Below are 14799 nucleotides of genomic sequence, written 5' to 3'. Positions count from 1 at the left end.
GACCCAAACATGTTTAGCAGCTCCAATCCAAAACTAAAACAGATATTTTCTTCCTCAGTTAATCAAGATGTCACACACTGAGGGTGCCATACAATTCAGAGATTGGATTTTGGAATGTACCACTCCTCAAGACCCATTCTCAAGGAGCAAGAGCCTCACGTTGTTTGACCTGCCAGCACTTCTGTGAAAGAACTTATTGATATCAGTGTGTGTGCTGTCAGGAGTGTTTGTGTGTATGCAGTCTGGAGTTAGTCTCAGGACAATCATCATTTAAGTCAATTAAGACTAAATCACTTTCAGTTGAGTTGATTGACAGTCTTTTCAAATGAAATAGCATGACAGATTGTCTTACACATCCTCAGCTGAAAGCGTACTCCAGCCAGAGCCAGGACATATCAACCATGACCCCACAACCCACAGTGTGGACAGAGGCTCTCCACTGTAACTGCAGTTACCACAGACAGAAATATAGTGTTCACCGTCTTCGGGGAGGTGGCCCTTGATTTTTTTTTCTCCAGGTGTTGAAATAACCTGACCATCATAACTAGATGAATGATTATGTTTTTCAGGGTCATAGACATAGTGATTCACACCGCCACAACCTTCAACTACTATTATGGGAGACATGGCATGTCCATTCACAAATACTGAGAGAATGACTGGTTAATTGACCCATAACATCCATGACAAATTAGACAATTGGATTAATTTAAAAAATACACAAACCTTAATTTGCAGAGTTAAATGTGACTGTGTGTGAGCACTCTACAAAATGTACTTTGTGAAAGGATCTGGAGGGGACTTCATTATTAGATTCATGGCTAACAGCAAGGTACAAAATATTAAAACTACTCTTACAAAAAGTTAAATAATGAATAACAAAATGAACACATGGACAGTCTGAGTTATCTGCATTACAAACTGAACCAGCGTGTACAGCATTTTTACAGGAATACTGAGGAAGTATTTGTTGCCTTGGTTACGGCATCCAAACTTTGAGATAAGGATCAAAATCAAAAAGTTGCCATAAAGGGCAATTAGTGTCTAGTGGAATCATTGTTCCAGTTGCTTCATAAAAGTTCATCTTAAAAAACAACATAAAAATCAAGTAACACTTGTGTCTCGCTGCCTTCCACCATAACTTAGTTAACTTGAGCAGTCCTTGCAGTCCTTTTGGAAAATGCTTGCTTGTTAATTTACATTTGCGAGGCCTTTCTTGACATTCTGAGTCATATGGTCCTTTCTGGATGGTGGCACACAAAATATGCATCAATTTCCAATCCTTCACATTACTAGTAGAAAAGGAACTCAAAACAGAGACTAAGAACCATTCTAATATAAAGGTCGCTGGTGCTGGAAATCTTAGATATATCAGGAGTCATAACTGTGCATTTCTCGGTGCCATCACTGCAATCCTGTCGCATGGAAAAAGGCATTAGCATGGACCCAAAATCCCAATCATGCCTGGAAACATAGTGTCAATATCCCATCACATGGGCTGCCAGGTTTTGTCCATGGACTGGATGTGTTCCTTGGCTTTCATCCTCAGCACTGCGATGCTGGAGCTCCTCTGGTCCACGTCCTCCATTGGATACTTGTCGGTGAAGGGACCGGAACACTGGTACGGAGGAGGTGCCATGGATTGCATCCCCTGGCCCATGGGTGGAGGGCTGTTGAGGAAGCTGTTGCTGGGGTAGCCTCCCTGCAGTCCCTGGCCTGTGCCCATGAAGCCTGGGATGCTGTGAACTGGAGTGGCGCTGGACAGAGGGGAGGTCAGCCAAGGGTCCAGGGGGAGGGAGTTGCTCATGGGTCCCATATTGCTGTGCATGGGCGGCCGGTTAAAGGAGAGCATGGGTGAGTCGTGCAACTTCATGGTGGTGGCGTCAAGCTTCTCCTGGCGCCTCCATTTGGCTCTGCGGTTCTGAAACCACACCTAGAAGGTAGAGGGTTTGAATTTATAGGGTAGAGTATTTACAGCACAGAGCATTTCAACTGATGCCAAATGGGATTAGTTTAGTGCTAATATTAGCATTATCAAGCTACCTATTTTGGAGGCTTGGTATCAAATAAATTAATAAACTATTATTGAATTTAATTGTTCTGAGATCAGTTAGGGTTGCAAAATTCTGTATACTTTCAATAAATTCTGTTTTTCCCGAAATCCCAGTTGGAATCAGGAGGGAGTAAGCAGGAAATCCCGAATCCTCCAACCAGGATTTCTGGAAAACCAGGGAATGTATTGAAAGTTCCTGGAATATTGCAACCCTAAGAGACCTTTAATTGCCTTGACCTACACGTTTACCCTCCACCCTTGGCTTAATCTACTTGATGATCCTTGCCCTAGAGAACCTGGGACCCAATCCATTGTCAGCAAGGCTTGGACAGAGACACTTGAACGTTTGGCACCTACTGGAGCCTCTGAGCACCTATGGGCATGGTAATCTGCTGATGTGGAGCATCTTAGAGGCCTTAAGTAAAATGTCATATCATTACTCAGCAGCAGAAGACCATAATGTTAATGAGGCCTGCGTGGACAACAGCTATAGTTATATTTACAGCATGAGGTATTTAACCTGTAAAGGCCAATCTTAAATCATTTCAACCTGCTTTAATACTTCGCCCTTAGAGTCTACTATAAGACTTTGCCCTCTGCCATGCTAAGACAAGCTTCTGATGTCTATCCTCAGAAATCCAGAGACCTGAGCCATTGGGGACACGACATGGCTTGCTTTGTCACTTGTATTTATAGTGCAACGTATGCTGTGAGTGACCCCGAAGTTCCTAAGGATCTAGAAATCTGCCCTAAAGTCCTGTCATCACTCATGATTATTATCTAAAGATTGAAAAAATGTATTTCAGACCCAGAGATGTTTTTTATTCGAAAACATAAGCAATTTGTCCACTGTATTCAGCTCTAAACAACTTAACTAGGGGAAAAATTCACATTGGACCAAGGTTGTACCTGATCAGATTTGTACAAATGTGAGCTCACTACTGACTGCTGTTGTCACAATGATTTGCTAGAAAGCTAGTTGACCAGAGCACAGCACAGTACCAGTAACAATGGTGGTGGACAAACCTACCTGAACTCTGACTTCAGGGAGGTTAATCTTCATGGCCAGCTCCTCACGGCTGTACACATCAGGGTAGTGGGACTTCTCAAAGGCACGCTCCAGCTCGTGCAGCTGGTAGGTGGTAAAGGTGGTGCGGTTGCGTCGGTGCTTCTTCTTGGGCCGCTCTTCCTCACAGGGCTCTGGACTCTTCCCACCGTTGCTGTCCACATTCTTCCTCAGCTCACTCATGTCCCCATCACACTTATCTGAGTACAGTACTGAATCTGTAGAGCCGATAGGGAGAAAGAAGAGATTCACATATGCTTCATCCATTAACAAAGTTACTTTGACTCCTTTTGATTTACCCAAACAAGCTTGTTTGACTTTCTCTGTAAATGTAAGTTGTTCTTTTTTAAAGCTTTACCCAGTTAAGTATCCTTAGCTTGTTAGCCAACTGTTGGCTTTAGGCTCCCCTATCATCAGCCATATGTTATGTCTAATCAACATGTCTGTCTTTGCTAGACAGAGATTTTTCACAATTTCTGTAATCACGTGTGAGTGAATGGCCAATCGGAATCACCATTCAATGAAAGGTCTAGCTGTTGAAGGGTTAGGGTTGGACAAAAGCTGAAAACATGGGATATTCAAATGAGCTCCACAACCCATTAATAACTTGACCAATGTCTGTTCTGACAACTTTCCAGTAGAGCACACATTGATTTGACACCTGCAACAATAGGCTACTGTAGGTCAATGAAGCTGAAGTTGACAAAAGGAGGTTGACCAATGTACTTCAATGTGACACTTAAAAACACCCCTTAGCAAATTGATGGAGATTAAAATTGTCTGTGGTAGACCTATAGGCTGGTATCTAGGTTAGCAGTAGCACAGTACAGAAAACCAGTGGAGAAGATGAAGAGGCAATCCCAGGTTCCTGTAAATCTAAAGAAATGGATATCATCAGATATGGATATGTTGTAGTTTATAACGAGTCATGTCAGATTACAGTTTGTTGCACGTGTCAAAGCAGTGTGTCTTACTCTATGCATGCAAAGACAAGTTGATTATCCTTCTGCCTTGTAACAAAGCATACTTGCACAACATACAGATGTAGGATCTTAATTTGAGCCAGTTTGCTGCAGCATGAAAGTAATCCTGCAGCAATAGGAAATGTGAATTGTTATGTGGATTATAATTAATGGACATTTTTGTAAGGGTTGATGTATTCTTCGTAAGGGAAAATCAAGTCTGACATTTCTAAGTGGAAATTACAAACTTCAGAATTATTTTTAAACCTCAAACACACTACAAGTTTGAAATTTCCTGCATTGCATTTCCTGCAACAGGGTGATCAAATTAAGATCCTACATCTGTACGTGGCACTGACTTGCTAAGGCCTTCACTGCAGATTTCCCTCTTCAGAGGGAAACAGATGCAGCCTGTTATTTCCTCTGATGGCGTCCACGTATACGTAACTCTAATCTACGTAGGAAATTCATTTGTATCAGTTTCATAATCAGGAGAATACTGTAAACATTACAAGGAAATGGGTAAAGCCGTAACATGCTGTCAATGTGCTGAATTAGCCTTAGTCAAAGGGTAATCAAATTAAAATCGGGCACAAAGATGACCATCAGATCAGTTGCCCCCTCTATGAATCTGCCATCATAGCAGTGATCTATGCATTAGTCCTGTACTGTATAATACATTAGCGGTAAACAAATGATCTATTGGGTCACTTCAAACACGTCAATTCTGTAAGTTTCCCCAGACATAAAAGTAAGAGTGTGTCAGTTTGGGTTAATATTGTGGGTGATATTCATTATCAGTTCCCATTGACCACATAACTTTATAACTGCCCATTTGGCACATGGAGGGAAAGGGATTCTTTGGGGGCTTCGTTTTACAATACTTAGCCAAAACTTTCTTGCACCGTCACCAAATCAAATATGGCTAGCCCCAGCCCAGTTCAAACCCATGACCCAGTAGAAACCAACTGTAAACCCACTAGTGGATTCCGACCATTATCAAATCCTGCTAAATGAATCTTCATATCAAACCAGTGCCTGATAGAATCCGGACAGAAAGCCAAGCAAAACCTTAAATTAACAGACAGGGGCAGCTAGAAGTATTTTGGGGTCCATTGATCTTTCTCTCATTAACAGCCTATGACAATGCCCATAATGACACAATGGAGAGGTCAGGCTGGGTTCAGTGACCAGTTCACTGCCTGTCAGCCTGTTGGAACCACCCGTCTAAAGACCTTGACATGTTAACAGTCCAGCAGTAAACCTCAATGTGGAGGGAACAAAGTGATGCAATGTAGTACGAAGTGCCCATTCAGACGGAACAGGGATGACTAACAAGTTAGTTATGTGTTAAGGACATTTAAATTAGTACGGAATACCAAGTGCTCAGTTGGTAGAGCATCTCACTTGCATCTCCAGGTTTGTGGATTTGATTCCCACGGAGACCAATACGAAAGAGCACGAAAATATATGCACTCAGTACTGTAAGTCGCTCTAGATAAGGCCATCTGCTAAATGACTAAAATGTAAATGTAATGTAAATTAAACATTAATGATAATATTTTATAGTCAATTGGTACAACCATATCAAAAGACATGAGTCATGACAAATGCTGATTTGTGCTGCATGTTTCACCAAACTTTTTGTTTTTTGATCCCATGTAACTGCACTACTGTACAATATCATGTGTCCAACAGAAGATTAGGGGAATTCCACAAGGGAATAGGATTTGGGATGAAACACCCTCACCATTTTGTTTTGTGGTTTATCTCTCAACATCAGCATGATTTCAGTTTTTACAAGGTACAGCAACATGTCATGTACAATACCCCTATGCAGATACAACATAATGTGAGAGAACCAGACTGTCTGCAGGGCTACAACTCATGCAGCCATTGAGGTCATCGTTGCCTCAACGCATTGATGCAATGGAAATAATAAAATCTTAATGACTTAAATAAATCAGCAAATCATTACATCACTAAAAGGGAATTGTGCAAGTTCAGGCGTCCTCCTACGCACTTTGTGGTCCACTAATGAGAAATTAAGGGTTGGTATTAAAGGTTCGGTTTTGTTTTTTCCATTGGGTGGACATTTGCACGTTGAACTCGTTAGTCAGTATGTGATACACCTGCGCTGATCTCATTAATCAGAAGGTGTTGTGATATTTAAGAGCCCAGTGCTCCAGTTGGCTTGAGAGATGTGGAACCTTTAGTTGGCTCTCCCTATTTGATTTAAAAAAAAACAAAAAAAAACGATCCTATATCTGATCTTCCCTGTTTTCATTTTGCTCTACTTTTTGGATCGCTTCCCATGATATAATTTGTGGAACATTCCAACAGGAATTTGTTCCAAAAACTTTGTAAATAACAAAGATGCCAACAAACAACGCATACAAAGTAGCATGATCAATTCACCTAGCTAACTAGCTGCTAAATAGGCATCAACTCACCACATAGCTTATTCTTATTTTTTTGTTTAACTAAGCAAGTCAGTTAAGAACAAATTCATATTTACAATGACAGCCTAGGAACAGTGGGTTAACTGCCTTGTTCAGGGTCAGAATGACAGATTTTTACCTTGTCAGCTCAGGGATTTGATCTAGCAACCTTTCGGTTACTGGCCCAATGCTCTAACCACTAGGCTACCTGCCGCCCCATTAATGTTTGTCCATAGGCTACCAGAGTGAGGACAGACATTTTTCTGAATAAACATGGTGAGTGAAAAAACGTAACAAAATTGCCCACTCCCTACCTGGTATCTTATTCTGCCACTATACAACTTTGTAAGCTTTGTTTGTTGGCAACCTTGCTATTTACAACGTTTTTGGAACAGATTCCTGTTGGAATGTTCCACAAATTATACCCACCCGCTTCCCATCTTTAAATTTGGTGTGGGTTTTAATTTTGTTTGCCTCTTGGGCAAATTTTGTGGCCGCTCATGGTGGGTGACTTTCATGTCCCATTTGCTGCTAATCAACTTTCAAACCTCTCCTAGAACTCCACCTGTTTCGTTGTGGTTGTTTTTTGTGACTCTTTTTTAGTTCCCTCATCTGTTTGAGCGGGAACAAAAACAGCTGCACTCAAATTAGTATGTTTGGTATGGTTACACAAGACAGAAAAAACGAAAGTAGAACATCTAGCAACCCCAAGCGGGTTTTTTTGTTATTTTGCAACAAGTTAACATGTCGGCTCTTCCCCTAACCGTAACCTCAGTGTTGCCATCTCCCACGCTCACATGCCACACCTCTTATTTCTCACGCATTGAAAAGATTACTGCTTTCATTTTCTAATTCATTCAGTGCGTTCTTTCAACCGTACCTCCAAAGCGTTTTGAAATCGGAGCATATACCACTACAATTCTACATCACGAGCATTATAACCGCAGCAGCTTCTCCCAAGATAGACATCATTTTCCTGCCACCGCACTGAACCGCGGCAGACTGAAGTGTTTGATTGGTTTAGTAAGGGTCCAGGACCAAGGGGATGTGATGCAAGTTTGCAAATAAAACACCCTCATGGTTAGAGTGGAGCAGGCAGCCACGCCAGACTGGATAGGCACATTTGTTCTAATCTAGGCCTACTTAACCAAGTATATGAACTCAATTTTCAAAAGAGCAGCATGGCAACTTGTAGTGTGGTTTTTACACAATTGTCAACATTATTTGTGTCACTCCTGTCCCAGAATGCTTCCTTTGACAGCATGTGATACTAGTGATTTAATCCACCAGTCACATGAGCCCAGATCCATAGTCTATATTATTCATCTTGTTTGGTCGGTCATTGGCAATTTAGCACTAGGTTCATTAGGCTGTAACATCAAAAAGGTAGCATTCAGTATACATTTTGGCAGAGTGACCTGATTTGTCTGACTACGAACATGATTTTTCCCAAACTGATTGCGAACCCAAATGTGTAACTGATTCTCGTAGGCGGACAATACATTGAAAGATAATTTGGGTTGGATGTAAGGGCAGACTTTGGCTACGTCATATTGTCTTCAGGAGATTTTCTTTTGAATTCATTTGGTCTTTCACGATAGCTGATGTAAGTCATTAGAACAATTCCAATCCCCTATAATGGGCTAACATATACAATAATTAGTGTGAAAGAACAATACTGTTATTCCCCATGCTGGTATTATTTCATTTGTATTAAAAAAATATATTTGGAGATGGCAATGCATTCTTGTAAAATTGAAGGAGAGCTATATATATATAGCATTATTGTAAGCATTTATGGACAGTGTCGAATATAGGCTACATAAAATGAGAAAAGGCTATTTTGAAATACCCCTTTTCTCAAATATCCTGTTTTGTCATTTTATTATTGTGCACAAGCTGTTAGACAGAAATGGCAGGCATAAATGCAAAAGATCTTGCCTATGTAAGATGTTGGCAAGGGTTTACAAGCCTCAACCACCCGAAGATTGATATTAATTCGATTTTTCTTGTATGTAGGGTAATTTGTAAAAATGAAATATCACATGAACATATTCAAACCCAGAGGATTTGGGAAACAGAAATCCTGGGTGGCCTAACCTCTTGGAGAGCTACCTCTATTTTAAAGGGATGAATTACATGTTTGTTTCTTGTGGACTAGGAGAGACTGCAATCCATCCTATGGTTAGCCACCTGTTAATATTAGCATTTTCTAACAAAAACCAATGTAAATCAATGTCCCTCAATTAGCATACTCTAAATTATGCCCAAATAATCTCAAAGTATCTTCAAACCAAGTGGACCCCCAGACTAGGGGATGGAGCCACTGACATTCACGATAGGAAATTTCACTCCAAGCTATCTTCAAAAGTTGGCAGCCCTGTAACCCTAACCTTACCTAGCTAATGTTAGGTATCTAGCTAACATTAGCCAATTGGAATTCGGAACATATACGTTTTGCAAATTCGTAACATATTGCACGAATTGCAATTCATAACATAGAGGAATTGTAATTCGTAATAGGTATGAAATGGATGATGGACATCCACAAATTAATACATACAATACAAAACATATCATACTAATTGGAGTATACCGGATTTACATCTACTATATTACGTCTACCCCTGAGTCCAGGTTGGAATAATGTGAGCAATATCTCTCATGCCATCTTCCCCTATCCATATTGTAGGTGTAAATGTTTTATAAATGTATTGTGTGTTATTATAATGCCTATGACAGAAACATTTTCCCCTTGGGCTGATGGTAAATGAAGTAAATTCCTTGCACTTATCCTGCATTAGCTGCTTTCTACATTCAACATGTTCCTACCAGACGGGCTTGATAACTTATGAAGACCAGCAAATTTGTCAGTGTGTTATGGCCTTATCTGCCAACTTTAGCCATGCGTAAATGCCACAGAGTCAGAACTGTGATCTACAGTTTGCCCAGTGGAGTGTTTATCTCACTACGGGGAGACTCACCATGGTAGGACTCCTGTTCTGAGAGGTGCCCATAGGGGTGTGACAGGTCCTGCTTCCCAGGGTCCCCCAGGCCATCCATGCCCACTTTGTGTGGTCCTGGACCCTCAGAGGGAGTGAGCAGGGGGTTCTGGTCTTTACTGAAGCCCAGGATGACATCAATGCTGTGGACGCGGCCGCCCATCGCCGCCCCCCCTCCTTTCACCATCTCGTGGAAGTTACTGGGCGAGAGGCAGCTGTCATCCACCACACTCATGGTATCCAATGATAAATGCATTCGAATGTTCGGACACTTTCTCTATACTTTAGCAGGGAAAAGTAGACTTGGCTCAGCTTCGTGAAGGAACAGGTCCAAGGATGAGTTTTAAAGTGATGTCCTCCACAAGTTCTCTGCACATGCAAAACACAGTCCAAGTCATCACATGATCAGAAGCCAGTCTGCCGTTTAGTAGAGCCACATGAAAATATTCCAACACTCTCACAACCACTACTATTCTGATGATAATAATATATAATCATTTGATTAACATAGTCTATTCAATATCAACAAAATATCAGAAACAAAATGGTTTTGAAACTCTGAGCAATAGTTAAAGGGGTATATGGTATGTGTGTTTATCAAAATCTTTCTTTTAATGAGACATCTTCTTTTAATGAGACATATTATTCAATTAATCAAAAGCAGATCATGAAAGACAGCCTCTTTATTCTATTGCATAAACTCATTATCAAGCATATTGAATGCAATGAGATTGATAGACGTGTGATTGATGTGATAGACTTTACTATATTATGGATACTTCTACGAAAATTGTGTCTTTCCTGTCCCAACACCATGTGTTGTTTAAGTGTTCCCTTTATTTTTTTGAGTAGTATATATTTTAAACAGTATACCATAGAACATGGCAATTTGATGATTAATTTGGTCATTTCATGTAAAGCCTTCATGTCAAGCTGGTATAAAGGATTTGGAGACAGGCGCAGGAATACGCAATAGGGGTTTTTAATACACCCAAAACAAACACGCATACAAAAACACTGGGCTGTACCCAAACAAAAGAGCGAGGGTAAAGCTCATTGAACGACATGGGACGATACCTGTAATACACAATATACAGTTGAAGTCGGATACATAGCCAAATACATTTAAACTCAGTTTTTCACAATTCCTGACATTTAATCGTAGTAAAGATCCCCTGTCTTAGGTCAGTTAGGATCACCACTTTATTTTAAGAATGTGAAATGTCAGAATAATAGTAGAGAGAATGACTTATTTCAGCTTTTATTTCTTTCATCACATTCCCAGTGGGTCAGAAGTTTACATACACTCAATTAGTATTTGGTAGCATTGCCTTTAAATTGTTTAACTTGGGTCAAACCTTTCGGTTAGCCTTCCACATGTTTCCTACAATAAATTGGGTGAATTTTGGCCCATTCCTCCTGACAGAGCTGGTGTAACTGAGTCAGGTTTGTAGGCCTTCTTGTTCGCACACACTTTTTCAGTTCTGCCCACAAATTTTCTATGGGATTGAGGTCAGGGCTTTGTGATGGCCACTCCAATACATTTACTTTGTTGTCCTTAAGCCATTTTGCCACAACTTTGGAAGTATGCTTCGGGTCATTGTCCATTTGGAAGACCCATTTGCGACCAAGCTTCCCCAACCAAAAAAATCCCCAATCATTTATATATTAAATATACAGTACCTATCAAAACTTTGGACACACCTACTCATTCAAGGGTTTTTCTTTATTTTTACTATTTTATACATTGAAGAAGAATAATAGTGAATACATCAAAACTATGAAATAACACATATGGAATCATGTAGTAACCCAAAAAGTGTTAAATAAATCAAAATATATTTTAGATTCATCAAAGTAGCCAACCTTTGCCTTGATGACAGCTTTGCACACTCTTGGCATTCTCTCAACCAGCTTCACCTGGAAGGCTTTTCTTGAAGAGTTCCCACATATGCTGAGCACTTGTTGGCTGCTTTTCCTTCACTCTGCGTTTCAATTCTTCCCAAACCATCTCAATTGGGTGATTGTGGAAGCCAGGTCATCTGATGCAGCACTCCATCACTCTCCTTCTTGGTCAAATAGCCTTTACACAGCCTGGAGGTATGTTTTGGGTCATTGTCCTGTTGAAAAACAAATGATAGTCCCACTAAGCGCAAACCAAATGGGATGGCATATCGTTGCAGAATGCTGTGGTAGCCATGCTGGTTAAGTGTGCCATGAATTCTAAATAAACCACTGACAGTGTCACCAGTAAAGCACCCTCACACCTCCTCCTCCATGCTTCATGGTGGGAACCACACATGCAGAGATCATCCGTTCACCTACTCTGCGTCTCACAAAGACACGGTGGTTGGAACCAAACATCTCACATTTGGACTCATCAGAGCAAAGGACAGATTTCCACCGGTCTAATGTCCATTGCTCGTGTTTCTTGGTTCAAGCGGTCTTTTCTTCTTATTGGTGTCCTTTAGTAGTGGTTTCTTTGCAGCAATTCGACCATGAAGTCCTGATTCATGGAGTCTCCTCTGAACAGTTGATGTTGAGATGTGTCTGTTACTTGAACTCTGTGAAGCATTTATTTGACCTGTAATATGAGGTGCTTCGATCACACCAACAGCGTCATTGCATTTTGGTACACCAGAATAACATTAATTTCCAATGAAACGCTGCGTTTGACATGCAGCATTGCGTTGTAGAGGCAGTTGCAGTGCGTCCTGTGTGGTTCATACGTTGGATTTATTGAACGTATGCGTCAACCTGTATGCGTAGACGGCTTGACAGAAATAGTAGCAGAAGGTGAATATTGAACTTTTGTTGCATACATATCCAGATGATGCTGCGTACTATTTTGCACAATGACGCTGTCGTTGTGTTCGAAGCGTAATGAACTTACCCTCTGCAGCAGTGGTAACTCTGGGTCTTCCTTTCCTGTGGCAGTCCTCATGAGAGACAGTTTAATCATAGCGCATGATGGTTTTTGCGACTGCACTTGAAGACACTTTCAACATTTTTGAAATGTTAAGTATTGACTGACTTTCATGTCTTAAAGTAATGATGGACTGTCATTTATCTTTGCTTATTTAAGCTATTCTTGTCATAACATGGACTTGCTCTTTTACTAAATAGGGCTACTTTCTGTATACCATCCCTACCTTGTCACAACACAATTGATAGGCTCAAATGCATTAAGAAGGAAAGAAATTCCACAAATTAACTTTTAACAAGGCACACCTGTTAATTAAAATGCATTCCAGGTGACTACCTCAACACTTTTTTGGTTACTACATGATTCCATATGTATTATTTCATAGTTTTGATGTCTTCACTATTATTCTTCAATGTAGAAAATAGTAAAAATAAAGAAAAACCCTGGAATGAGTAGGTGTGTCCAAACTTTTGACTGGTACTGTATATATATATATTTTACTTGGCTGGTCAAAAGGACACCATTGTCGTAGAACCAACCAGTATTACTGTAACATGTCAAATCAAGTCTATTCTTCCAGTTGTTCTCTGAAATATCTTATTTAGGCCTACATATATTTAACAAGTTTATAATGAGATTGACTGGTCCACACCTTGAAGTTTAGGACAATAGTTCAATTTGATGGAGAGAAAAAAAACGTCTTCAGGCAAAATATGGGTATAAGGAACCATATATACATTTTTTTATTGTCATAAATGGCTTTGTACAGTAGAGATAAGAGACTATTTACTGATTTAAATATGCAAAAACGTAAATGGCCCAAATGTGAAATTGAATTAAGCTTTACATATTATAAATGTGCATAGTTATATTGTATTCAATATATATAGTTGAAATGACATTCAAGAGCACACGTTTAGAGTTTATTTAAGCACTAGTATCATTACTGTAGTAAAATATACAAATTAGCCTACAATGCAAAGTTCTTAAAATGCACAATCTTTGTCTTTATTTTTCACTGATACTGTAAAACAATTCTATACTCTGTGGAAAAGAAGCGTTGTTTCCAATGCTAACAACATTCTCACTGTGAGTGTCCATTTCATAAGATTTAAATGTCACATAGAGACATTCTGTAGTAGGCTAAATGTCACAACAAAGGAAAGAGTAATTTCGGGTTTGAACCTACCTCTGAAGAAATTACGTGCGTTTAGCACGGACTGTCAAAATTCCACCTGTTTCCTCCAACACTGCACTCTTCAATTACTGAGGCGGCTCATGCCGTCGTCCTGTACACTGCACACCAAAGCCGCGCAAGTCTCACCCCCGGTCTATTCTTGGCTTCCTTGCATCTTCTCTATATTCTCTCTTCACAAACAGTGTGCATAACATGCTGACACATAAAGTGTGTGCATAAAACAAGCTTGACAACTAATGTGGTTTTGTTGCAGGCTATAACTTAGTCTTTCCAAAACTCAGAGAGAGTAGTTCTGGTGGTGCTGGTGAATGGAAATAAAACGAGGGGATTAAAGAGGTTTATTAATTGGAATCCTTCCCCTTTAAGAATGATTGACAGTTGTTTTCTAGTCAAGTAATTGCACTAAATGTAGCTTACATTCACCCCACAGGAGGAGGCCAGAGCTAATGAAGCCATGACAAGACTTTCTTTCAGAAATCTATTGTTTTAAAGACAAAGGTCTGACTGAAAGTTTTCACTAATCCCCTCATTATTAGACTACATAAAAAGTCTGGTAGGGACAATTTATACATGGTGCACGAGAGTGGGGGAGAGAGGCATTTGAAAACATGAAGCTTCTTAATGTTGACACTATTTTTTACCATTTTGAATTTGAAAAAGTAAAATCTGCATTTTTTATATTATTAAAATATCAAAACATCATATGTTAGTCAAAATATGCAGTTACAATTTATTTCAGATGTATTTCAACTACAGGCAAAGTGACAGAAGATATCATCAACATTATTTATTTCACATCATAATTTCTTTGTCAAATAGCAAATAACAGTAAACAACAAGTAATCATTAAGGATTTCAACAATTTGTGTCAATTGGCTTGGACTAATTGTTGCAAGTGTTCATTTCACGTAGATTAAATCACTGTGACACATAAATCAAATTATTTGGTTTAGATCGCTAGACCCTCCCTAGCCACACCAAGTGCTATTTTCATGTGAAAATGCCAAAATGCACCTTATGTTTTTTGTTGGTGACCCCATAGAGATAGGACGCAACATTGTACCTGTCCAGTTATGGCGTCTGTGAGAGAGCATGGGCAGTGCCATTGAGGCCATCTCCATTTTGAAGAAGTCCATTTTAACTTTGTTTTA

The 14799-nt window shown here is 39.8% G+C and overlaps 1 protein-coding gene across 2 annotated transcripts; it reads right to left on the bottom strand.

The window, feature by feature from the left end:
- Positions 1-294: 294 nt before the first annotated feature.
- Positions 295-14032, bottom strand: LOC115151738 (retinal homeobox protein Rx1-like). Of its 2 annotated transcripts, XM_029695926.1 has the most exons (4): positions 13640-14032; positions 9507-9893; positions 3084-3337; positions 295-1933 (listed from the first exon to the last, which is right to left on the bottom strand). In XM_029695926.1, the coding sequence occupies exons 2-4, from the start codon at positions 9778-9780 to the stop codon at positions 1490-1492; spliced, it is 972 nt and encodes a 323-aa protein (XP_029551786.1). In that variant the 5' UTR covers positions 9781-9893; positions 13640-14032; the 3' UTR covers positions 295-1489. The 2 variants fall into 2 exon arrangements, with proteins under 2 accessions (XP_029551786.1, XP_029551787.1); XM_029695927.1 differs by lacking the exon at positions 13640-14032 and having other exon boundaries at positions 9507-9927.
- Between the last annotated feature and the right edge of the window lie 767 nt (positions 14033-14799).

This window comes from Salmo trutta, chromosome 17 (genome assembly GCF_901001165.1).
Source record: "Salmo trutta chromosome 17, fSalTru1.1, whole genome shotgun sequence".
In the NCBI taxonomy this organism is placed as follows: Eukaryota; Metazoa; Chordata; class Actinopteri; order Salmoniformes; family Salmonidae; genus Salmo; species Salmo trutta.
The sequence above is the reverse complement of the archived record's forward strand: the minus strand, read 5'-3'. Positions and strand labels throughout refer to the sequence as shown.

Excerpts from the sequence above, each read along its gene's own strand:
- LOC115151738 (XM_029695926.1), bottom strand. The coding sequence starts at position 9,780 with ATGCATTTATCATTGGATACCATGAGTGTGGTGGATGACAGCTGCCTC. Across the intron at positions 3,338-9,506 it reads AGAACAGGAGTCCTACCATG|ATTCAGTACTGTACTCAGAT; the intron begins GTGAGTCTCCCC and ends TCGGCTCTACAG. Across the intron at positions 1,934-3,083 it reads TCCCTGAAGTCAGAGTTCAG|GTGTGGTTTCAGAACCGCAG; the intron begins GTAGGTTTGTCC and ends TCTACCTTCTAG.